We start from the raw sequence: 20,003 nt of genomic DNA, 5'->3' as shown, positions 1-20,003 counted from the left end.
GCTGACAGGAAGGGCTCAGAGCCCACTGCGAAGGCATATGATAAGCAACAAAACAAGAAAACCTGAAAACACCACTGCAGCAGAAAGAGCCAAGATGCAAAACTCTCTGTGGGTCCGCACGGCCACCCGGTTCGCATTTCTGAATTACTGACAGACTGCTTTTATGATGAGTCAGACAAATATGTTGGCAAATATGTAACACTATCCAAAAACATAAACATTTTAGCTGGATACTTTACAGTTGAGTTGTAAAACCATATAATGAGATATGACAGCAATTACAAGGCAATGAAAAACATGCAGCAGAGTTTTTCAGGTTAACTGGACGCAGATTACTGTAAAGCAACAGTCAACACTTTTTGGGGAAATATGCTTATTTGCATTCTCGATAGGAGAAGAGAAACTTGACACCACTTGAATGTTTGTATTCTAAATATGATGCTATCAACCGGTTTGCATTAATATAGACTGTATATGGCGAAACTGTTAGCCCGAAGGAAACACAAATCTGCCTGCAACCAATTCCACAGCTCAGTATGTAACATATGAGATATCATCTGCGCAAACAAACAAACAGCGCGGTGTTATGTTCAGACGCATTTCTTAGAAGTCTCTAACGTCCCATACTACTGCCATATCTGTAGAGCTGCCATGCAACATTTCTCTAAATGTCAAACTACTCTTACAGCCATAAAATAAGAGGTGAATAATCCACATGAACCTGCACCTTTTTGAATATTAATACGCATATATATATATATATTTTTTTTTAAAGAATCAATGTAGCGTGAAGATCTGCTGCAAAGTATGAGAGGCCTCCTTTTCTTCTGTAATTTCAGATTCAAGCCACATGTAACCAGTTTGCGATTTAGAGAGACAAGCGAATCACTCAGATCTGCCTCTGAATGTGTTCTAAATGGATCAGCTTCTGATTGAATTATTGTTATTTATTCCCTCTGATGAGCAGACGGGTCCTCCTCAGCCACCGTCTACCGACCGACTGAGCCGCTCCCCAGGCATGTTGATGATGGAACGATAAGATTTAGAGTATTGATAATTTTTTTTATGTAAAGATAGAAGTGGTCATTAGGATGCACTGACACATGAAATGGTTCTCCACATCAGACCAGGCGGCTGAAAGGACTAGATATCTTGATCTTTACTCCCCTTTTCTTGCCTTGTGTGCAATATTCCCCGCTATTAGAGACTTGAAGTGTAACGGCATTTTTTAATAATGGCGCTTGAAAGGCGCATTTTATTTCATTATTTCATAGTAGCTTGTGAGTGTTTTAGTGTTTGGCTGCCGTGTACTTTCTCCCCCCCTCCTCCCTTTGGTAGAGAATCTGCTGCTTGCCTACTCATTGACATTCTTTTCTCATGAAGTACACTCTCTGCTTCTTCACTGAGCCTGTACAGGCTTGTGTTGTTGCATGACTGTCTTTACTAAGACAGCTGGGAATCAACATGTCATACTACATATTGACTTATTGTGCTTTTTTTTTTTATAGAGCCTTTATCAAAGGGGTTTTTGCCTTATGAGTAACACAGTTTCTGGTATATGGTATATGTACGTTACAAGCACTACGACATGTTGACTGGATTTCACACTTCATACCATGACGTAACGATGCCCTGTTGTTTGTCACCTCTCGATTCTCTCGCTCATCGTTTTTCTTCTCTCTGCTGTGCCTTTGCTCGTTGCAGACCCTGGTAGGAGCGTGATGAGCGCGCGCTTCCGCTTGCCTGCTGGCAGATCCTACAATGTGCGGGCGACGGAGCTGGAGCGAGACAGGCAGCACACACAGGTTGTGTGCAACGTACTGCTGCTGGACAACACTGTCCAGGCATTCAAAGTCAGCGTAAGTACTGCCCTTCCATTCGAGGTGTCTTGCTGTTAACTCGGATGAATAGAGCTGAATTGGACAAAGGAAAATTGCAGAGTCAAATTAATTGCCTGTTGTAATGTTACTGTTTAAGAATGGCTCAGGATGGACTGCTGACACTGCATTGTGTTACTATAAAAATAGCTCTGTGGGACAATGTTTCTCTGTTTCTTTTTTAAACCCAATCCAACTAAACCCATTTACTGCAGCCTGACTGATGGAAAGCAATCAAATGCATTTTTGAAGTAGATTTTGCCTTAATTGAAACAGAAAGTTATTGGGATATTCATTAAGCAAATGATTGAGTCTTTATCCATAAGGCTCAGAATGTAACCCTGACACTGTTGTAGTAAAATAACTCTTCATTCTTATTGGCCCACGTTTTTCTTTCCCTTGGATTTAGTTCAACACAGCTGATGGAAAACAATCCAAATTGCAGCTCTTCCTTCCTCTCACAATCATCCCTCCACTTCATCCCAATAGTGTAAATTTCCCCTCAACCCCACCTCTGGTTAATTTAAGAGTTGGTGGGGGAAAAGCCCCTGTACGTCCCTACATGCAGTCAGACATTTAAAATACAGCCCACGCTGTACTATTTTCTTTCGTTTGTGGTATATTCTGATTATACTCAAAGGTTAAAATTCCTTTTCCCTACCTTTCTAGCCTCAGGCTTCGATTGCAGTGGTTGATCAGTCGATCTTTCGCGTTTATCTTGCCTTACAAGAGTTCAGTGACTTGTAGGCACGCCCTGAGGGGAGAGAAAAGAATGTCTGTGTGCGCGGCGTGTGCTTCAAACCGGGTGACAGGTTGACTTGTGAGTGATGTTACAATCTTGCGTCTCTCGCTTTCTTTCTCCGTGGCCTTTTGTCTCTCTCTGTCGCCACGTGTTTGATCAGAGTTATGACAGAATGAGGCGGGAAATTCCCTTTGTGAGTCAGAAAATACAATTTTGCTAATAACACTGTTTTCCGATGTTTCCCATCCTGTGGGTGTTCAGGTCTGCGTGAGTGATTACTTTTCTATATACCCATAGAAATGCACAAATGTCAATGTTCACATTACAACTGCATCTCTCCTGTTTGCGTGATAATAAAGCCATTAATACTTTGACTAAAATTAGAGAGACAGATGATGAGACACACGTTTTCTATGTTTTCTTGCACGCTAGTTTGCAACTGGTCGATCTTTCACTTCCTGCCCCTCATTATTGCTGTGCTCTCTCTGTGGTTCACAGTAAAAGACATACAATAGGCACACTAGTGAAAATGAATGCATTCTAATGCAAGAGTCCTGCATTAAATTTTATCTTCATGAAGATTATGGTATTCAGCATTTATTTTAAATAACTGAGAGAGCTGTTGAGTCAACAGTGTTTTCATTTTAATTTACTTTTGTACTGTATTGTTCCAGCACATATTTCTATTATTTGGAAAGCCCCATGTTAGTCAGTGTGCTTGGTGTGCAGAAACACTTTAGTGTTTAATTTAATCCATTTTAGCAGCAACACAAACTGCATCCTCCAACATAATCACACAGTTTGACTGACAGATTTCGGACACTGTTTTAACATACACTGAACATTAGAGCAGTCATGAAGGAGGGTTTATTGGAGGACTCGTTCAGATGCACTGATTTTTAGTGAATGACCCTCAGTTTGAATGATATGCTGCCTTTACAGTGTAAAAACTGGGTGGATTTCTGTCTCACACAATGGCTTCTACATAACGTTTCTAGCCGATCACCCCTCACTCTCTCTGCTTTCTGCTCCACTCCCCTCTCCCTGCGTCGTGCTGAATGAATGACTCGGCCTCTGTCAGTCTCTCTGTCAGTGTCATTGATCAGACCCCTGCAGCAGCAGTAACTTCCTGGAAAGACAGGCCATCCAGAGAGCAACAATACTTCTATTGATCCTCTCTCTGGCCGACTGGCTGTGATTCTAGTGGAGAGTGAAAATCCAGAAGCAGTCGCTTATTGTCATGGGAACCGTGGCCCTTGTGGTGTGTGTGTGTGTGTGTGTGGTATTGATGATCTTGTAAATGGGAAGTCTTTGGCTGAAATAATACCAATATAAAGCAGAGTCTGTTGTAGCATAAAAGCCTGATGGATGACAAGAAATTTAAAAATGGCGCCTGCCCACTACTGACCCACCTCTTCACCAAGTAAAAGCAAGGTCAAAACCACAATTTATTCAGGTTAAATGCAGAGGTAACCATAGTAATCACTACACACCACAGAGACATCCAGTGCCCTGCAAGAGCTATTTGGTAATAGAGTAGCTCTTAATAAAGAGCAAGTAAGAAAAGAAAGAGCAAAAGGATAAATAACTCTGCAAAACAGCTGTAGTTTACTCCTGAATGAGACTTCTGAATGAAGTGACATTTTGTTTTCAATGTGGAAAGCAGTGTAATGTAGCTTATACCTCACTTTGAGAATGATAAACACAAAAATAAGTGTGCACTTTTTATAATGTAAATAAAATAAACAAGATCACCAAGCTAATAATATATTTGCTGCCAAGTTTCAGTAACTGACTGGCTTACTATACAATACTACGCACACATATTCGTCAGTATGGGAAGTATCGAAGTACCCAGACCTAGTAAATAGCAAATGCAGAAAAAAGGAAAATGTCTAACATGCTGCTATTTCATTATTTCGTGCGGTTTGACGATCCCTTTTCACACGAGTGCCATCGGAGTAATTCTGTGTAGTAAATGTATTTACTCACACACACACACACACACACACACACACACCAGCAAGCAGAACGGGCTTCTTTGTAACAATAAAAGGCTTTTGCTGAACCCGCACTATGCTCGACAAAGTGGCAAGCACAAAAAGCATCTATATGCAACCTGCTGCGACTGTACTCTCTGTATTTAAACGGGTTCAAATGAGCCTTGATGTTTTCAGATTTTCTCTGACATTATGAGCGTCCGACAAAGTTTAGCTCGACTTTGCTCGTGCTTGTGGTTGAAATTAGATTTCACTTTGAGATTAGATCATATAGTTGGCATGGATCCATCCTTCAGTTTAGGGTTTGAACCCCTTGTTGAGAGAATAGCAAATGGTTTGCATACTTGATGCGCTTTTTTTGTTTGTTTCAAAGAAAATGTAATCTGCTCGGGTCTTGGTTTCAGCTGTATTCAGTATGAAGTCACAGCTGCATACAAGTGATGATGATTCACAAGCTCCTGTACTGTAAAAGCCAAAATACTCACTACTTCCGTTTTCCATTTTTACATTTACTAAATGGTCCAGCTAGCTAGTGTTATTCAACATTAGTGGCTTGGCAGCGCTTGCCATGGTTTAGCAAACGTTGCCGGTTGTGCTCTGGTCTCTAACTAAAGTTGGCAAACAACCAGCGAGTCCTCATCCTCGAAGTGTTTTCAACACCTGAAGCATACTGCAGTGTGTGTGTGTGTGTGTGTGTGTGTGTGTGTGTGTGTGTGTGTGTGTTTTTTTAGTTTTTTTTTTAGTTTTACAGAGAGGTACAGAGAAGGAGAGACAGATGTAGCTGGGACTCCTCCTTCATGTACTGCTTTTCCTGTCTGGACAAGCTGCCTTACGCATTCCTGAATTTCCCACATTCTTCAACACAAACACTTATCACCACATTCAGCTGTGTGTTTTACGCGGAGGAAGGGAAATAAAATAATGGCGTTTTTTGTTAACCTGCCATCAAACACTAGGATTTCCCCTTGAGTGATGCTTTTGGTTTGAGGTCAGCGCAGTTTATCTGATGTTTGGCGGTCTTTTCCCCTTTAACACTGAAGACGACCCCTCAAGGGGAAAAACTTATCACAGCATCTCTCTCTCACTCCTTTTCTGTCTCAGCCAGTCTCTTGTGCCCCGATTGCTCTCTATCACCACGTCTCCTTCCTCTGTCCTCACTCTCACGCACACAGACACTATTTCAGTCCGTGGTGGTAGTGGATTGCACAAAGAGCGCTTGTCTCACCCAGTCGCGTCGTCAATCACTCTTTTTCTCTTCTCCATGCTCGCTCTCTCTTTCCCTCCCAGCGTCTCTATGACTCTCTGTCTCCTTACGTTTTTTTTTTCCTTTCTTCGTTGCTAGTCTCTCTCTTAGTGTTGTGTTACTCTTTCTCTTTGCTCTTTGTGACTCTTTCTCTCATGGAGCGCTACCGCACGAGCTATCCACAATATGGGTTTGTTGTTGCCGTAGCTGCTGTGTAAAAGTACAGAGAAGGAATTTGTGAAAGTGTGTGTCTGTGTGCACATGCTTCCCACTGTGTGTGTGTGTTCCTGGCTCAGTTTTAACAATGTACGGCTGTTTGCTCTCGCAGTGGCAGCAATGGCACATTTGGCCTGCTTTTAGAATGCTAGGAGAGGCTAGCACCAACACACACACAGACTGGCAATGGGTTTCCTGGGAGCACAGTGTAAAAAAAGTGCACAGAGGGCTCCTACATCCAGATGAAAGGCTGCTTCAGACAAAGGGGAAGCAGTGGACAGACATACAAAGTTTCTCAAAGACAAAGACATGCCTATTAATAGTCTTACATGTGAAAACATCACATTACATTCTTGCATATTTTGCCACTTCCTCAAATTTGTGGTTCTGCTGAAATCAGTTGATCGGCAGTCAAAAGACTTTTCAGAAGCCTTGGCGACCCACTTGCCCGTAAAGCAGCAGGTTTTTTTGAAATAAATTTGTCCACTCAGTTGGTTTGACATCATCTGAAAAATCTATATTCCCATCATATTACAGTCGGGTGACAGGGATCTCATGACAGTCTCAAGCTTTTTTCAGAAGGTCCCTTTTTTCTCCACCTCTAGCCACAGCTGCAGAGGAAGCGTTATGTTTTAGTGTTGTCCCGCCTTCCCGTTCTTGTGAACATGAAACGAATGAATTTCTTGAAATTTGACAAAAACCTTCACTTGGATAAGCTGATTATATTCATAGATCAAGTTCATAGTTTGCTCACGTCTGTCCCGGCTGACTCGTCCGAGATGAGCCAGGTCTGAATTGATCGCTTTGATCTTATGTTGTGTTAACATAGGCAGTGATAACCTCCTGAGATCCAGGCAGCTTCAGTTTTTGGAGCCAGTTGCTGCAGTCGTTCTCCACCAACTGCACGGCCTCAGGGCATGATGGGAGAGGCCTGGGTTTGGCTGTTGCCTCAACAAAATGACGTTCTTTTCATTATTGTTGATGTCAATTTTATCAGATTCTGTAATTTGATCCTGTCAACAGAATACATGTTGTGTGATCAGATTACAGATCATAGACTGAATACAGTGTATCAGTTCTGGTGTACATAGTTACATTGGACCGATTAGGAGTATATAACAACACAAACAGATCTTTAATGCAAACTATTGCCTGGCTGCTAAAAACTCTCCGACTTTACTCCAGCTCTTTGTCTCCGTCCCTCATCTGCTGCTGCCTGCCGTCATCCGCTTACAGTTCATCTCAAACAATCCTATTCTTGTGAAGACGATGTGTGGGAAAAGCCTGGAGGCACTTTCTTTTCATCTGGCACCAACGTCCACTTGGACACAAGGATAGAGAACAGATTTGATAGAATCGGCTAGTATTTCAGGGTCAAAGGTCGGTGTCACTATGACTTCACATTCTTGGCAATGAATCAATAATTTACTCACTGATTATGACAACATTTCACACAAATGTCTAATATGATGAAGATTTCCATTCAAACGGTCGAAGGTTATATTCACTTCAGCTTAAACTACACTCACTGGCTAGTTCATTAGTTATGTTTTGCTAGTACCAGGTTAAAAAACCGGGTTAGGGATTTCAGAGTTGCCTTAATTCGTCATAGCATATATTCAACAAGTTGTTGGAAACATTTCTTAGAGACTTCGGTCCGTATTGACATGACGGCATCACACAGTAGCTGCAGATTTGTCGACTGTACATCCATGATGTGAATCCCCCGTTCCAACACATCCCAAAGGTGCTCTATTGGATTGAGATCTGGCGACTGTGGACATTTGAGTGCAGTGAACTCATCGTCCTGTTCAAAAAAGATTATTATATGAGATTATTTATTATTGAGATTATTTCTGTGACATGGTGCGATATCCTGCTGGAAGTAGCCACCAGAAGATGGATACACTGAGGTCATAAAGAGATGGACATGGTCAGCAACAGTACTCAGGTACGCTGTGGCATTTAAACCATACTCAGTTGGTACTAAGGGGTCTAAAGTGTGCTAAAATAATATCCCCTACACCATTATACCACCACCACCAGCCTGAACAGTTGATACAAGACGGGATGAATCCATGCTTTAATGTTGTTTACAACAAAGTTTGACCCTGCCATCCGAATGTTGCAGGAGAAATCAAAACTCATCAGACCAGGCAACATTTTTCCAAACTTCTATTGTTCAATCTTGGCGAGCCCTTGTCAACTGTATCCTCAGCGTTCCTGTTCTTCATTGTGGTCTTCTGCTGCTGTAACCCATCTTCTTCAAGGTTCAATGTGTTGTGTGTTTAAAGATGCTCTTCTACACACGTGAGTTATAAAAAGTGGTTATTTGAATTACTGCTGCCTTTCTATCAGCTCGCCTTGACTTTAGCAGATCGTCTCGACCATGTCTACACTCGTAAATGCACTGAGTTGCTGCCATCTGATTGGCTGATTAGATATTTTCAGTAATGAGCGTAAATGCCGTCACAGTATGGACACGTTGTAGATGCAAACTGTAACTTGACTGACTGTGTGAGCTGTCCCACTACGAGGCGGTAATTCTAGTCTGGATTCGTTTTTCGTCACTCATACAAGGAGTGAAGAGAGGAGTGATGGAGAGAAGGAGCACAGCAGCTATCAGAGTTGACTCACACTTAACAAGGCTTTGACAGCAGTAGACGACACAAACGCACACACTTTCCCAGTTATCCTAGAGGGCAACCATGTCAACATGTCAACTGTCAACCATCATTCCGTTCGTTCTCTGCACAGGCTCACACGCTCTGCTGTAAAAGTGTGTCAGCAGGGCAAAGGGGAGAGATGGACTAGAGCACTAACTGTGTGTATATGTGTGTGTGCGTGCGTGCGTGTGTGTCTTTCCTCCCATGGGAGCGCTGATGGAGTCACACACTCTCACTCTCTCTTCCGGATCAGGTGTGAATTTCTGCTCCACTTGTGGTCCCACAGTTTATCCTCTCACCCTTCCCACACTCTCAGGAAACAATATGATATTAATGACGTGTTTAATAAATAATCCCTCACTCTTTACCGGCCTTAAGTTCATTTGAATAGTCATCTTTTGACTCTGTGATAATGGGGAGTTCCTTCTTCTTTTAACCCGTTAGTTTCGATCATCATTATTTTGAGTTTCATTCGCTGGTTTACAGTCAGTGATAAAACAACAACGTGTCTGGGTTGAAAGTGAAAAGGCAGCCACTCCTAAAATGTTTCACATCAGTATACATTCAGTTTTTACTTTTATGTTCAATTCCTCTATTGTATGAGTTGTTTGGAAAACCAGATGAAGCTTTTAGCTCATGCTTTTAGTTTTAGTTAGGCTTTTAAAGGCCAAGCTCCTTCTAATCTTAAGGACCTCATAGTACCATATTGCCTGAATAGAACGCTTCGATCTATTGGGTCTCTCATCTCCTCCTCTCTCTTCTCAACTTGTTTTTCAGCCTCCCTCAAGCAGATAGGTAGTAGTATCTGGAGGGCCATATGAGCTGGGTTCTGATCCAACTCCAACTTTGCATTAGTGCTTGTTGTAAGGCTCTTGGTTCCGTAGAGCATCTTGAGGCAATTGATGCTATACAAATAAAGTTTTATTGAATTAAACCTGTCTCTGGTGCTTAAGCAAATTAAATGATCAACCATAACAAAACACTGCTGATTATAAACTGGTTTAGTGATAGGAAATGCTTACTGTTTCTGATTTACTTGAATTTGGTGATTTACTTGAATTCTCTGTCTCGCTCTCTACAGGTGTTCCTCTTTCGGTGCCTCTGCTTTCTGCAAGCTTAACCACAGACAGGACGTAGTTTCAGTAAAATATTGACAGTTCCCTTTATTCTTTGACCGCAGAGCTGTGTTTCATCTGAAAGCCGTTGTTTCCCGTCAGGCAAAGTGAAGCTAAACTTCTTTCCTCAGCTGTAGTTTTTTTTTTTTTTTTTGTTCGGCCTCATTCAATTGCCCTTGTTGCGTGTCATTGTGTTATTGATTGCACATAACAGGAGCTCTTAATTGCAAGACAGCACAAATCATTATAGCGCAAGTGTTTCTGTGTAATTGAATGAAACTCACTGACGTGGATATGCGTCTTTTTAGACCTACATAACTGTGCTCTGTTGCTACAGCAGTGTCATGACGCAAAATAAACAAATGCACAATGGCCCACAGGCATCCACCACCAGCTTAATTCCTTGCACACTCTCTCTTCCCCGTGTGCTCGGCATGATATCAAACAAGGCTGAACATGGACGAGCCACGTGTGAATTTTAAATTGGTGAAATGTTTCTGCAGCAGTGGGGGCGTTAAATAATTCACATGTCTTGGGTGGGAAATGGGGGATGTTTCAGTCTTCTCCACGCTTCTGTCACCGCTCCCTCTGCGACCTTAAACTGAGGAGTTCAGGGGCAGCAAAGAGGCAGGGGTGTGATTCGGGGGCCTTTCGTGCAAATGAACGTGCTGGGTGGCGAGCGGCTCAATCCATTCTTTGTTTTCTGTCCTCCTCTGCAGAAGTCGGATCATGGCCAGGTGCTGCTGGATGCTGTTTTTAAGCACCTGGAGCTGACCGAGAGGGACTACTTTGGCCTGCACTTGGCTGATGACTCCTCAGATGCACCGGTTAGTATGCGGTTTTCAATCTACAAGAGTGTGTGTGTGTCAGCTAGATAATATGTTGCAAGGTGTTCCATAAAATCGTATCTCAAAGTTGTCAAAATACATTTTGTTGGTGTACTTCTTAAATCTTTAACTCTGTATGTGTGTGAAAGAGGGAGACTGCACCTACATGTGTTTACCTGTAACAGTATATTACAGATACTCTCTGTCTATTAAGACTGTACATTTACTGTGTCTGTGTACAGTGTTTGAATATGTCTGACAGGTGTGTGTGTGTGTGTGTGAGTGTGTGAGAGAGAGAGCATTGGTGAATAATTTAGGTTGTGTAGTCATGCTTTATGGCGTCTCTAAGTGTCTCTCAATCAATATTTTACAGCGCTGGCTGGATCCCAATAAGCCCATCAGGAAACAGTTAAAAAGTAGGTGAAATCCACAACACAGCACTCTTCACTATCCCAGTGCATTTTAAGCTAACGTCAGAAAGTCCCAAAGCCAAGCGAGTCCACTCAAGTCTCGCTCGATCACTTGACTTGAACATTTTCGGGCTGGTTGAGGCAGCAGTCGGCCGTCCGGACTCCACCTCAAGCAAAAGTCTCCAGTCCTCACTGAGCGTTATTTAAAATTCAGAATCTGCCTCCAGCAATGATTCAACTTCATTTCAACCCTGTTCTTATTTTTCGATAATGAGTAATAGAATTTGTAACGTGTACAACAATTATGAAGTAGCTGGAGTGAGGTCTGCTGTCCCCCTCCAGCGATGATTGAACTGTGCTTCAACTCTGTTTTTACGCTGACTGATTCACTCATTGAGGAAAAAACACCACGTTTCACTTGGTGCATGAATAGAGGCTGCTTTATTGGTATGACTGTAGACTTGTTCGTTTTACCAGCCATTTATTCCACTACATTTATATTTGAACATTTGAAAAAAGAAATACTACCATTTACTGTCTGCTTGGCCTTAGCAATTGGCTTCTTTCATTTCTTTAGAAACTCATATCTTAGAAGGCCGTGTATGTTATCATGATAACAATCAATGTTTCACACATTCTGTTAAATTTTACATTAAGATAATTTGACTGATCCATTCTGACTTCATTTCATTTTTCCAGGGGGATCTCCACATAACTTGAGCTTCAGAGTCAAATTCTTTGTGACAGACCCCGGTAAACTTCAGGAAGAATACACACGGTAAGAGTTTTCCTGAGAAATAGAAGGTTTTGACTCATAGTTTAGTGTTGGATTCATCTTAGTATCTTCACTGCAACAATGGACTCGTGTATCACGTGGGACCTGGCCTCTTTCGTCTGTTATTTCATTCCTCACTTAGTTGTGTTCCTTTTGTTTCATTCATTTTTCAGTTGTATTCAGGTACAGGTGTCTGTGTAAAGTTCCGACTTGTTTCTTTACAGAATCTGAGCCTAATGTCGTGCAGTTTGCTGTATTTATGTAGTTTCAGCCAGCTTCTTGTTATATTCACTGTGAGAGAACACAAGCAGGCGAATAGATCTTGTTGTCGCAGTGCGTTTCTCAGCTTATCCAGTCCTAGGAACTTAGTTCAAGGTTGGCTGTCTCCACTTCCATCTCGATCTAAAGACCCACGAAGATTCTACAAATTTGTCCACAGACGTATGAAAAAGCAATGTTTTTTTGTTTTAATTTCGACCCCGGTCCCTGTCGTGGTAGTGAGTACCTCCAGAAGTTCTTGTCCCTGGTGAAAGTTCATGCAGTTGAAAGGCTGATTCTGAAGCCGCAGTTACACTTGTTTTTAAACTCCTACGTTAGCTAAGAAGAATGCAACATCACAGCAGCCAGAAGTGTGAATCTAGCTTCACTGTGAGAAAGGAGATGAAATTCATTAAGAGATTATGGGCTGACAGGAAAGTATCTAAATGTGTTGTATGAGTAAAGTTCATTGTGTGACATTGTAAAAACAAAAAGGCGAACGCATTGAATGTTCATTGTCGTAAACGTCTTTGTTTGAGGTAGAAGAGAAATCTTGGCGCTAAAATTAATGCATACATGGAAATGGCATACTCAGTGTCCCAAGACTGCAGACACAAGAAGGAACATTTTGTACTGTGTATGTTCATCAAAAGGAAACAGACTTCCTTTCTGCAGAGCTTAGATCAACTATGCACTAAAAATGTAATAACCTTTGGTGGTATCTAATTATTGCAAACGGATTCCTGGAACCAGAGTTTCATTCTCTACCTTGATGCAGGTTCAATAAAGAAAACAAGAAACTGGAAAAAATGTTTTGTTTTTTTCTTTATCAGGGCAATAGTATGGATTCTAATGCATATCTCAGATGACACCCTCTGCAACACTGCTTTCTACAATAACCACAGCACTGTATCACCTTCTCTTCCTAGTTTTATCCTCCTTATCAGCACTTTATATACTGATTGCAAAGGTGAATATTGAGCCTTGTATCTGACACACTGATCTGTTATTGTCCATTCATCTCACAACCAAAACACACACTGATAGCTTTGTCATACCGTGTTTATGACATTGGGAGTGTAGTACACTACAGTTAAGCAATACTGATAACAGTCACAGTACTGTAGGGCATTCATTCTTAGGTTCAATAAAACTAAACCATAGATTTTTATGACATATGTATCATTTCCGGAATAGCTTTTTAAAATATCCACTGAATGTTCTCCTTATTAAACAAAGGCTGCTGCAATGAGCTGTTTATTTATCCACCAGACTTCTGTAATATGCTTGTTAACTAGTATTTAAACTAAGGTAGTTTTGTCTTATTCTAATGCAGTGTCTTGTCCCCCCTCAGGTACCAATATTTTCTTCAGATCAAACAGGATATATTAACTGGAAGGTGAGTATTTGTGTGCTAGATGTTTCTGCATTCTGCCTCATGAAGCCAGATCCCCTTGCATAATTATGATTATTGCATTGGCGTTGGTTTTCTCCGAAAGTGATGATGAGGCTAAATTCTAAGAAGCCAAGATGTGTGTTACTGGAGGAAATACATTATAATATATAGCACATGTTCAGGAAGCGCAGTGGGCAGTTGTATAAGCACGTTATTGTAATACGCATTACTGCATTTCCTGTTTTTTTGGTTGTTTTTTTAAATAGACCACTTTCCTCTCTTACTGTTATTGTCAGAGAGTATGAGTAATCCATGCTCTAATACCTTTGTATTGATACAAAGCTGAATAATTTGTGATTGCGTGCTTTCCTGTGACTTCCAGATTGCCCTGTCCTCACAACACAGCTGCACTGCTGGCATCCTATGCTGTTCAATGTAAGTAGCACTCACTCCCCTGGATGCACCCAACGATGGAAAGGCAATTCATTAGGACTCTCTTTAGCTACACACACTGTTAAATGTAATGGCTGTGGTTGCTGGAGTGCATTTAACACGGCTGCTCTGAAGCTATTGCGGTTCGATTAAGCAGTGTGGTGATTGTTGATATGACATAAATATTCTATGAGACTGTGGCGTATTTTTTATTTATTTGTTTTTACCAGTGTTCACTGGTCCAAAACCAGCCTTAATAGCTGAATGATGCGCAGAGGCAAATGGTAGGCTGCTAGGTTTTACCAAACTGGTTTTATTCAACATTTTGAGTCTGCTATTAAGATCTGAAAGGCCAAAATAAATAAATTGAAGACATTTCACCACTCGTCCAAGTAGCTTCTTCAGTTTTGAATCACTGGTGGGGCGTTTAGGTTTTTGTTAGGAACATCTGTGGGTGGTGCCCCCCTGAAAATTGCACGACTAGTGTCTGTTAATGACCAGCTACTCACCTGTAATTGGAGGAATTAGTTATGATCCTCCATTAAATATCTATGTAAACTTACAAACTAGTCTATGCCAGTGGTTGTTCAGCATAATCTTATCTACTGTCATTTAGACTAAATGTTGACTCAGGCTGTCTGTGATCAGAGTAATGGCTCGTGACACCAGTGCTCTGTCTGCCTCACAGGCTCCTCCTCTTTTATTGTTTTCATGCAGCCTCTTTTGCCCTCTGCCTATTTCTTTGTTTTATCTCTGTTTAGTCTTACCACCCCCACTCTCTTTAAAGCACTCATAAACCCCCACTCTCCCCCTCTCTACTCTCCCTCCCTCCTTCTATCTTTCCCCTGCACTTCCACTATGGCACATTTCCTGGGGAATATGCGCAGCAACGGTATATAGGTCAGAGAAGAGATTTGGCCTAGACTGGCAACATCATGACACTACTACTGCTTTTACACACGGACACACACTGTGTAGCTAGGTCCATGTTGTCGCTTCACGCAGTGCCAGCCCAGATTATAAAGATAAATGTTTGCTTTGGAGAAAACGGCTTGAAGCAGCTGCTATGCTGCTAATTCAGTTAGCTTAGCCCAAGTGCCAGCGCTGATGACTCTAAATCCCACATTAAAGCAGGCATTCTCGAAACATCCCAAATCCCCAGCAGCAGACCTAAATTCTTGTTTAAAAATGACCGAATACTGTCTGAAACCCGTCCTCAGAAATAAAAACGCTGCTGTAAATTTATATAAAAAAAGTGAAATTACATATTATTGTTCATTTTAAAGCAGTAGACAGGAGCTTGTCGGACACATATCTACAAAATGGTGTATTTTATAGATGTGATTTAATGTCTTTAAAGGTGGGTTTCATTGAGTTGCCGAGCATTTCTTAATTTATTCATATTGATAGTAGGGAACAAACACACACACACACACGGATCCATATAGATATAGTTACCTGCAATGCAAGTAAATGCATCATCATTATAAGTAGGCTTGAGCTGAAACTAGTCTCTCATTTTTAGACACAACTAAGTATGGATTCCTCTTTCCGCTTTGATAAGATACTAGTTCTTGAGGTCCATTAGACATTAAATGAACACTGAACCTCGTTAAAGTAATAACTGCAACAAAAATAAAACCAACGTTAGTCTACTGTTCTGAAACATAAGCTACACACACACACACACACACACACACATATATATATATATGTCCCTGGTGGTGTGTGCACATCAATAAACGGGTGAGCTGGAATTGATTGGTTGGTCAATATGCTTAGGCTACTTGCTTGTAGTTTAGTCAAGGGACTACTTGAGAGAATTGATGCATTTGAGTGTCAGCTACGAGCTAGTGAGCTAATGGAATTCACTTTGAGATCTTTGTCTCCGAGGGCTCTGAGGGCTACCAGAGATCATTTCATTCTTTATGTTGCGGCCTGTCACGTTGAGCCACAGTTAAATGCCTCCGGCCATCTAATGTTTGTACTGCAGTGTTCATAAGAAATGGGCCATTTGAACTGTTTTAAGGTTATCACCGTCTCACCAGCTCTTGGTCTTGTGGTAAAACGGATTGAAACAACTCGATTTATGTAGAAGTATCTTAGCTGATCTTAGCTCTGATGATTTTACTGCATTTACTATATCATCGTCCCACTTAACAATATTGTGGTGTTATTGCACTGTATAATGGCCTCTCTGCTTTTTCTGACCTCATGTTGTCAATGTGCTTGAATACAGTCCATTTTTCCATGCAGTTATTGTCAGAGACTATGAGAAAGTTTGCAGCCAAGGTGTTAAAATAATTTTTTCCCACCATGGAGTCATTGTTTCATCCTCTGCCTGTGTAAGCAAGTGCACACCCACTGTAAATGAAAGATGGTGTCAAAAAGCATTTTTGGTGTTTTGATGTCAACACACAAATGCTGATATTCTGAAGATGAAGGCGGTTATGTGGAGCATTGGTGGAAATGCTTTTCATTGGTCGTAGGCTACACTTGTACTGAAACCACTATCGGTGTGTAGTAAAATAATTGTTTTGAGATTAAATGTCATGATTGTGTGATATAAATGTTTTTATTGTGAGAAACATTTTCAGCTAATCACACGGTACTAATTAACTTAATAGATCCTCCTCTTCACAACTGAAAAAATGTTGACGCGTGGCTATATTACTATATATGCTGACTTGAAGGTGGTGAATACTTTAAAGTCTGTTATTTTATGTTATACATTTTTAATTAATTGACATTACTTTCTAAAACTTGGTTTTCATTTTCACACACGTTTCATTCTTTCTTTTTTTGCTTCTGTCAAAAAAAGACAATTTTTGTTGAACTATATAATAAAAGGGGAAAATGATTCAATGGGGTGCTCTGTATCTCTGTATATTTTAATCTCTCTCTCTCTCTCTCTCTAGCCGAGTTGGGCGACTACAGTGAAACGGAGCACAGTCAAGGCTATCTGTCCGAGTTCTGCTTCATCCCCAACCCCCCACAAGACTTCCACAAAGAGGTCGCCAAACATCACCAGCAGCACAGGTACACTCAGACCCACATGTAAATCCATCGGTGATTCCACACACATTCATGCACATGTAGAAACAGGAAGAAACTGTCAAGAACAGACAAGAACGCATTTGACATAAATGCCCCAGGACTTTATGTTTAGATTTTCAAGTGCCCCTTCGTTTTAAGTAGCCATGACCAGCGCCATGACCTTGCAGAGTAGGTGGGTTCTATTGAGACCGTGGTGGAATCCTTCTTGCCAGGCTTCAAGCTGCTGTGTGAACATATGGTCAAACAAATTTTCACCGCGTGAATCGTCCATGACAACTACATAGCTAGCAACACTGATTTTCTTATGATAGATGATGAACAGCTGATAGTTCATCCAAATCATCTGCTATGCATTTTTCTGAAAGTGCTTTTTTCAAACTGTTTCCAAGGATGATGATCCTGTGTAACAAACAATCTGGTGTGTCATGTCAGTGAAACTTCTCTCTTTTTAAAAACTGGTTCTATGACAGATTTTTGCAGTAAACAGAATTAAGTCTGCCATCACTCTGGAGCTGCAAACGGCAGTACTAGTTCAGTTCATTTCTGATTACCATTTTGTTTTTGTTGCATTTTTTTTGGTAATTTTTCCTACTTTATATGCCAGTTTAAAACACTACCTTGTAATTATCATCGCTGCCTTTGCTCCCACACATAACCTCTCATCCTTGTATCTTGCTGTGTCCCTGCTCCCTCTCTTTTTCCTTACTCTCTCTCTCTCAGCGGTCTATCTCCTGCCCAGTCAGAGTTTAATTATCTGAACACAGCACGTACGCTGGAGCTCTACGGGGTAGAGCTGCACTATGCAAGGGTAAGTAAGGTTTTATTCCATATCTGTAAAAGCTTGTCTGTTTTAGTGTGTGTTAAAGACTATTCTTTATCCAGTTGACACTTATTTGTGGTGGTTTTTAACCTGCAGTTTATCTACTTTACTTTAATAACCTCCATTGTCCACCAAGAGAAAATCTGTACTGGACTCGAGTGCTATTCACATAAATGCCTCCACAGTTACAATCAACCACAGAAACACAACAGTTAATAAATAAAACCTTGCACATCCCCGAAGGTCAGAGCCAAAAACTACTGGCTACAGAGGCCGGCTTTGACGTCGCCTCATTTTGTCCAGGCAAAAAAGTTGCACTTGATCAGCCACCCGGCACACAGGTTTATGCACCTGCATAAAAGGAAATAACTTTGGGAAACCGGAAGAGCTGTTATTAGCTGGCAGGCTAGAAAGCTAGGAAGAGCTCCAGCCACACAGCGATGAACACTTTGCGCCGAATCGCGCTGATCATTTAGTCTGCATCTTATTTATTGATGATTATCATGTTGTTGGTAAAATGTAGAAATTTTTCTGTGCTACCGTCATCAAACTTCATCAGTTTGTGTACTTGCGTTACTTCCGTCTTTCTTCTCGTGCGCTGTTCATTGAGCTGAACAGCCATTCAGAGAGATCTCTCTCAACAGCCTGTTCCACCACAGATGCTCACTGGTAGCCCGACACCAGAAAACAGCCAACTGTCAGCTTGGCATTGTCCGTATCAACCCTCAACCTTTGTGATCAAAGCTGATATCGTGAAGTTCAAGTTTATAAAAGGTTTTCCCTTCCCCATTTTCACAATATTGATATTACACTGTTTTCATTCTGGCAGCAAATATGGAGCCAAGCAGCTCTGTGCTGGGAATGAGAACAGATTTTAAGAGCTGCAGTGTGTACAGTCAATCTTGATGCCCACACCCTGCAGAAATACCACACATTGGCATTCAGCACTCATAACATCAACAGCTAGCAGCATAGCAGCAAAACCATAATTTAGATCTTTTTGCCCATATAGTTCTTTTGGATAGTTGTGTTGGAAGATTAGATTAAGGGAAATGACCACTTCTCTAATCTAAATTGATACGTGTAATTTCGAGATTAGATCCTTAGCGGTTGAAGGAAATAAGAACTATCCAGTATGAATTATAATGCCATTAAGAAGTGGTAAGGAACATTTGGAACTTGCATAAAAAAGTCTACTTGCACAGCAGTATTAAATATGAAAATATGCAAAGCTTTTTGAGAGAAATAGTCATTATAAAATTCTAAATTTTAAGTTTGCAGAAATGACACGCACATAAAGTTCTCTCCTAAGATAGTTTCGCCAGCTGAAGTCAAGAACAGAATTAATCACTGTTAGGAATCTAGCAAATTTAGAAGCATTTTTTCAGAAAATCAAACTTGATTTTTTGACTATACAGTATAAAGAACTATATAGGAACTGTAATATTCTGAACATACGTCATTGTAAATATTTGTTGGACCTGAGCCCGTCCTCACATACTCTGCTTTTCATCTTCTTGCAGCGTGTTCACCTTCACGGTTTGAGGCAGGTCTTTTATTCAGCAACATCTACATGTTTTATATTAGTGGGGAAACCTATCCAAATACATCGTGTACTATTGTACTCTGTCTGTTTGGCTCTGTGTATCTGCCTGCACCTTCACATCTTCACGTTGTCTGCTTTCCTCTCTTAAGGACCAGAGTAACACAGAGATTCTCATCGGGGTGATGTCTGCCGGCATCGTGATTTACAAGAACAGGGTACGGATCAACTATTTCCCATGGTGAGTGTCGCACGTCAAGAATGTAAAATCACACAAGTCATAGTCACAAGTGTGCAGGTCCATTACCTGGTTATCAGGTTGCATATGTGTATAGGGAGAGACAGAGTGGAGCTGTTGATGATGAGGAACAAGTTGTAGGCGGTTTTGGTGAGAGAGATAGGACCTGTTAGGATCATATCAAATTTGTCACAGTTCAGTTTTAGAAAGTTGCTTCACAACCATGATTTAATTACAGCAAAGTACTTGGTCAGGGTGGAGTGAGTAGCAATAGAGAGGGATTAAGTGAATATGTAATCATCGACGTAGCAGGGTAGACCATGATGGTGGATGAATTTACAGAAGGAGAGAATATGGAGGATCAACAGGAGAGGACCAAGTGCTAAAC

The 20,003-nt window shown here is 41.1% G+C and overlaps 1 protein-coding gene across 2 annotated transcripts in view; it reads left to right on the top strand.

Annotated features, from left to right (window-relative positions):
* The window catches only part of ptpn4a (protein tyrosine phosphatase non-receptor type 4a), a 68,052-nt gene that overhangs the window by 24,791 nt on the left and 23,258 nt on the right, over positions 1-20,003 (top strand). For both annotated transcript variants that reach the window (XM_084544897.1, XM_084544896.1), the window contains exons 2-10: positions 1,705-1,859; positions 10,579-10,686; positions 11,060-11,102; positions 11,796-11,874; positions 13,484-13,528; positions 13,908-13,960; positions 16,876-16,996; positions 17,735-17,822; positions 19,530-19,618. In XM_084544897.1, the coding sequence (XP_084401023.1) occupies positions 1,722-1,859; positions 10,579-10,686; positions 11,060-11,102; positions 11,796-11,874; positions 13,484-13,528; positions 13,908-13,960; positions 16,876-16,996; positions 17,735-17,822; positions 19,530-19,618 (764 nt within the window). In that variant the 5' untranslated portion in view covers positions 1,705-1,721. The remainder of the gene's footprint in view (positions 1-1,704; positions 1,860-10,578; positions 10,687-11,059; positions 11,103-11,795; positions 11,875-13,483; positions 13,529-13,907; positions 13,961-16,875; positions 16,997-17,734; positions 17,823-19,529; positions 19,619-20,003) is intronic.

The sequence above is a fragment of the Chelon labrosus genome, assembly GCF_963514085.1.
Source record: "Chelon labrosus genome assembly, chromosome: 5".
Classification (NCBI taxonomy): Eukaryota; Metazoa; Chordata; class Actinopteri; order Mugiliformes; family Mugilidae; genus Chelon; species Chelon labrosus.
This window is presented reverse-complemented; position numbering and strand designations above follow the sequence as displayed.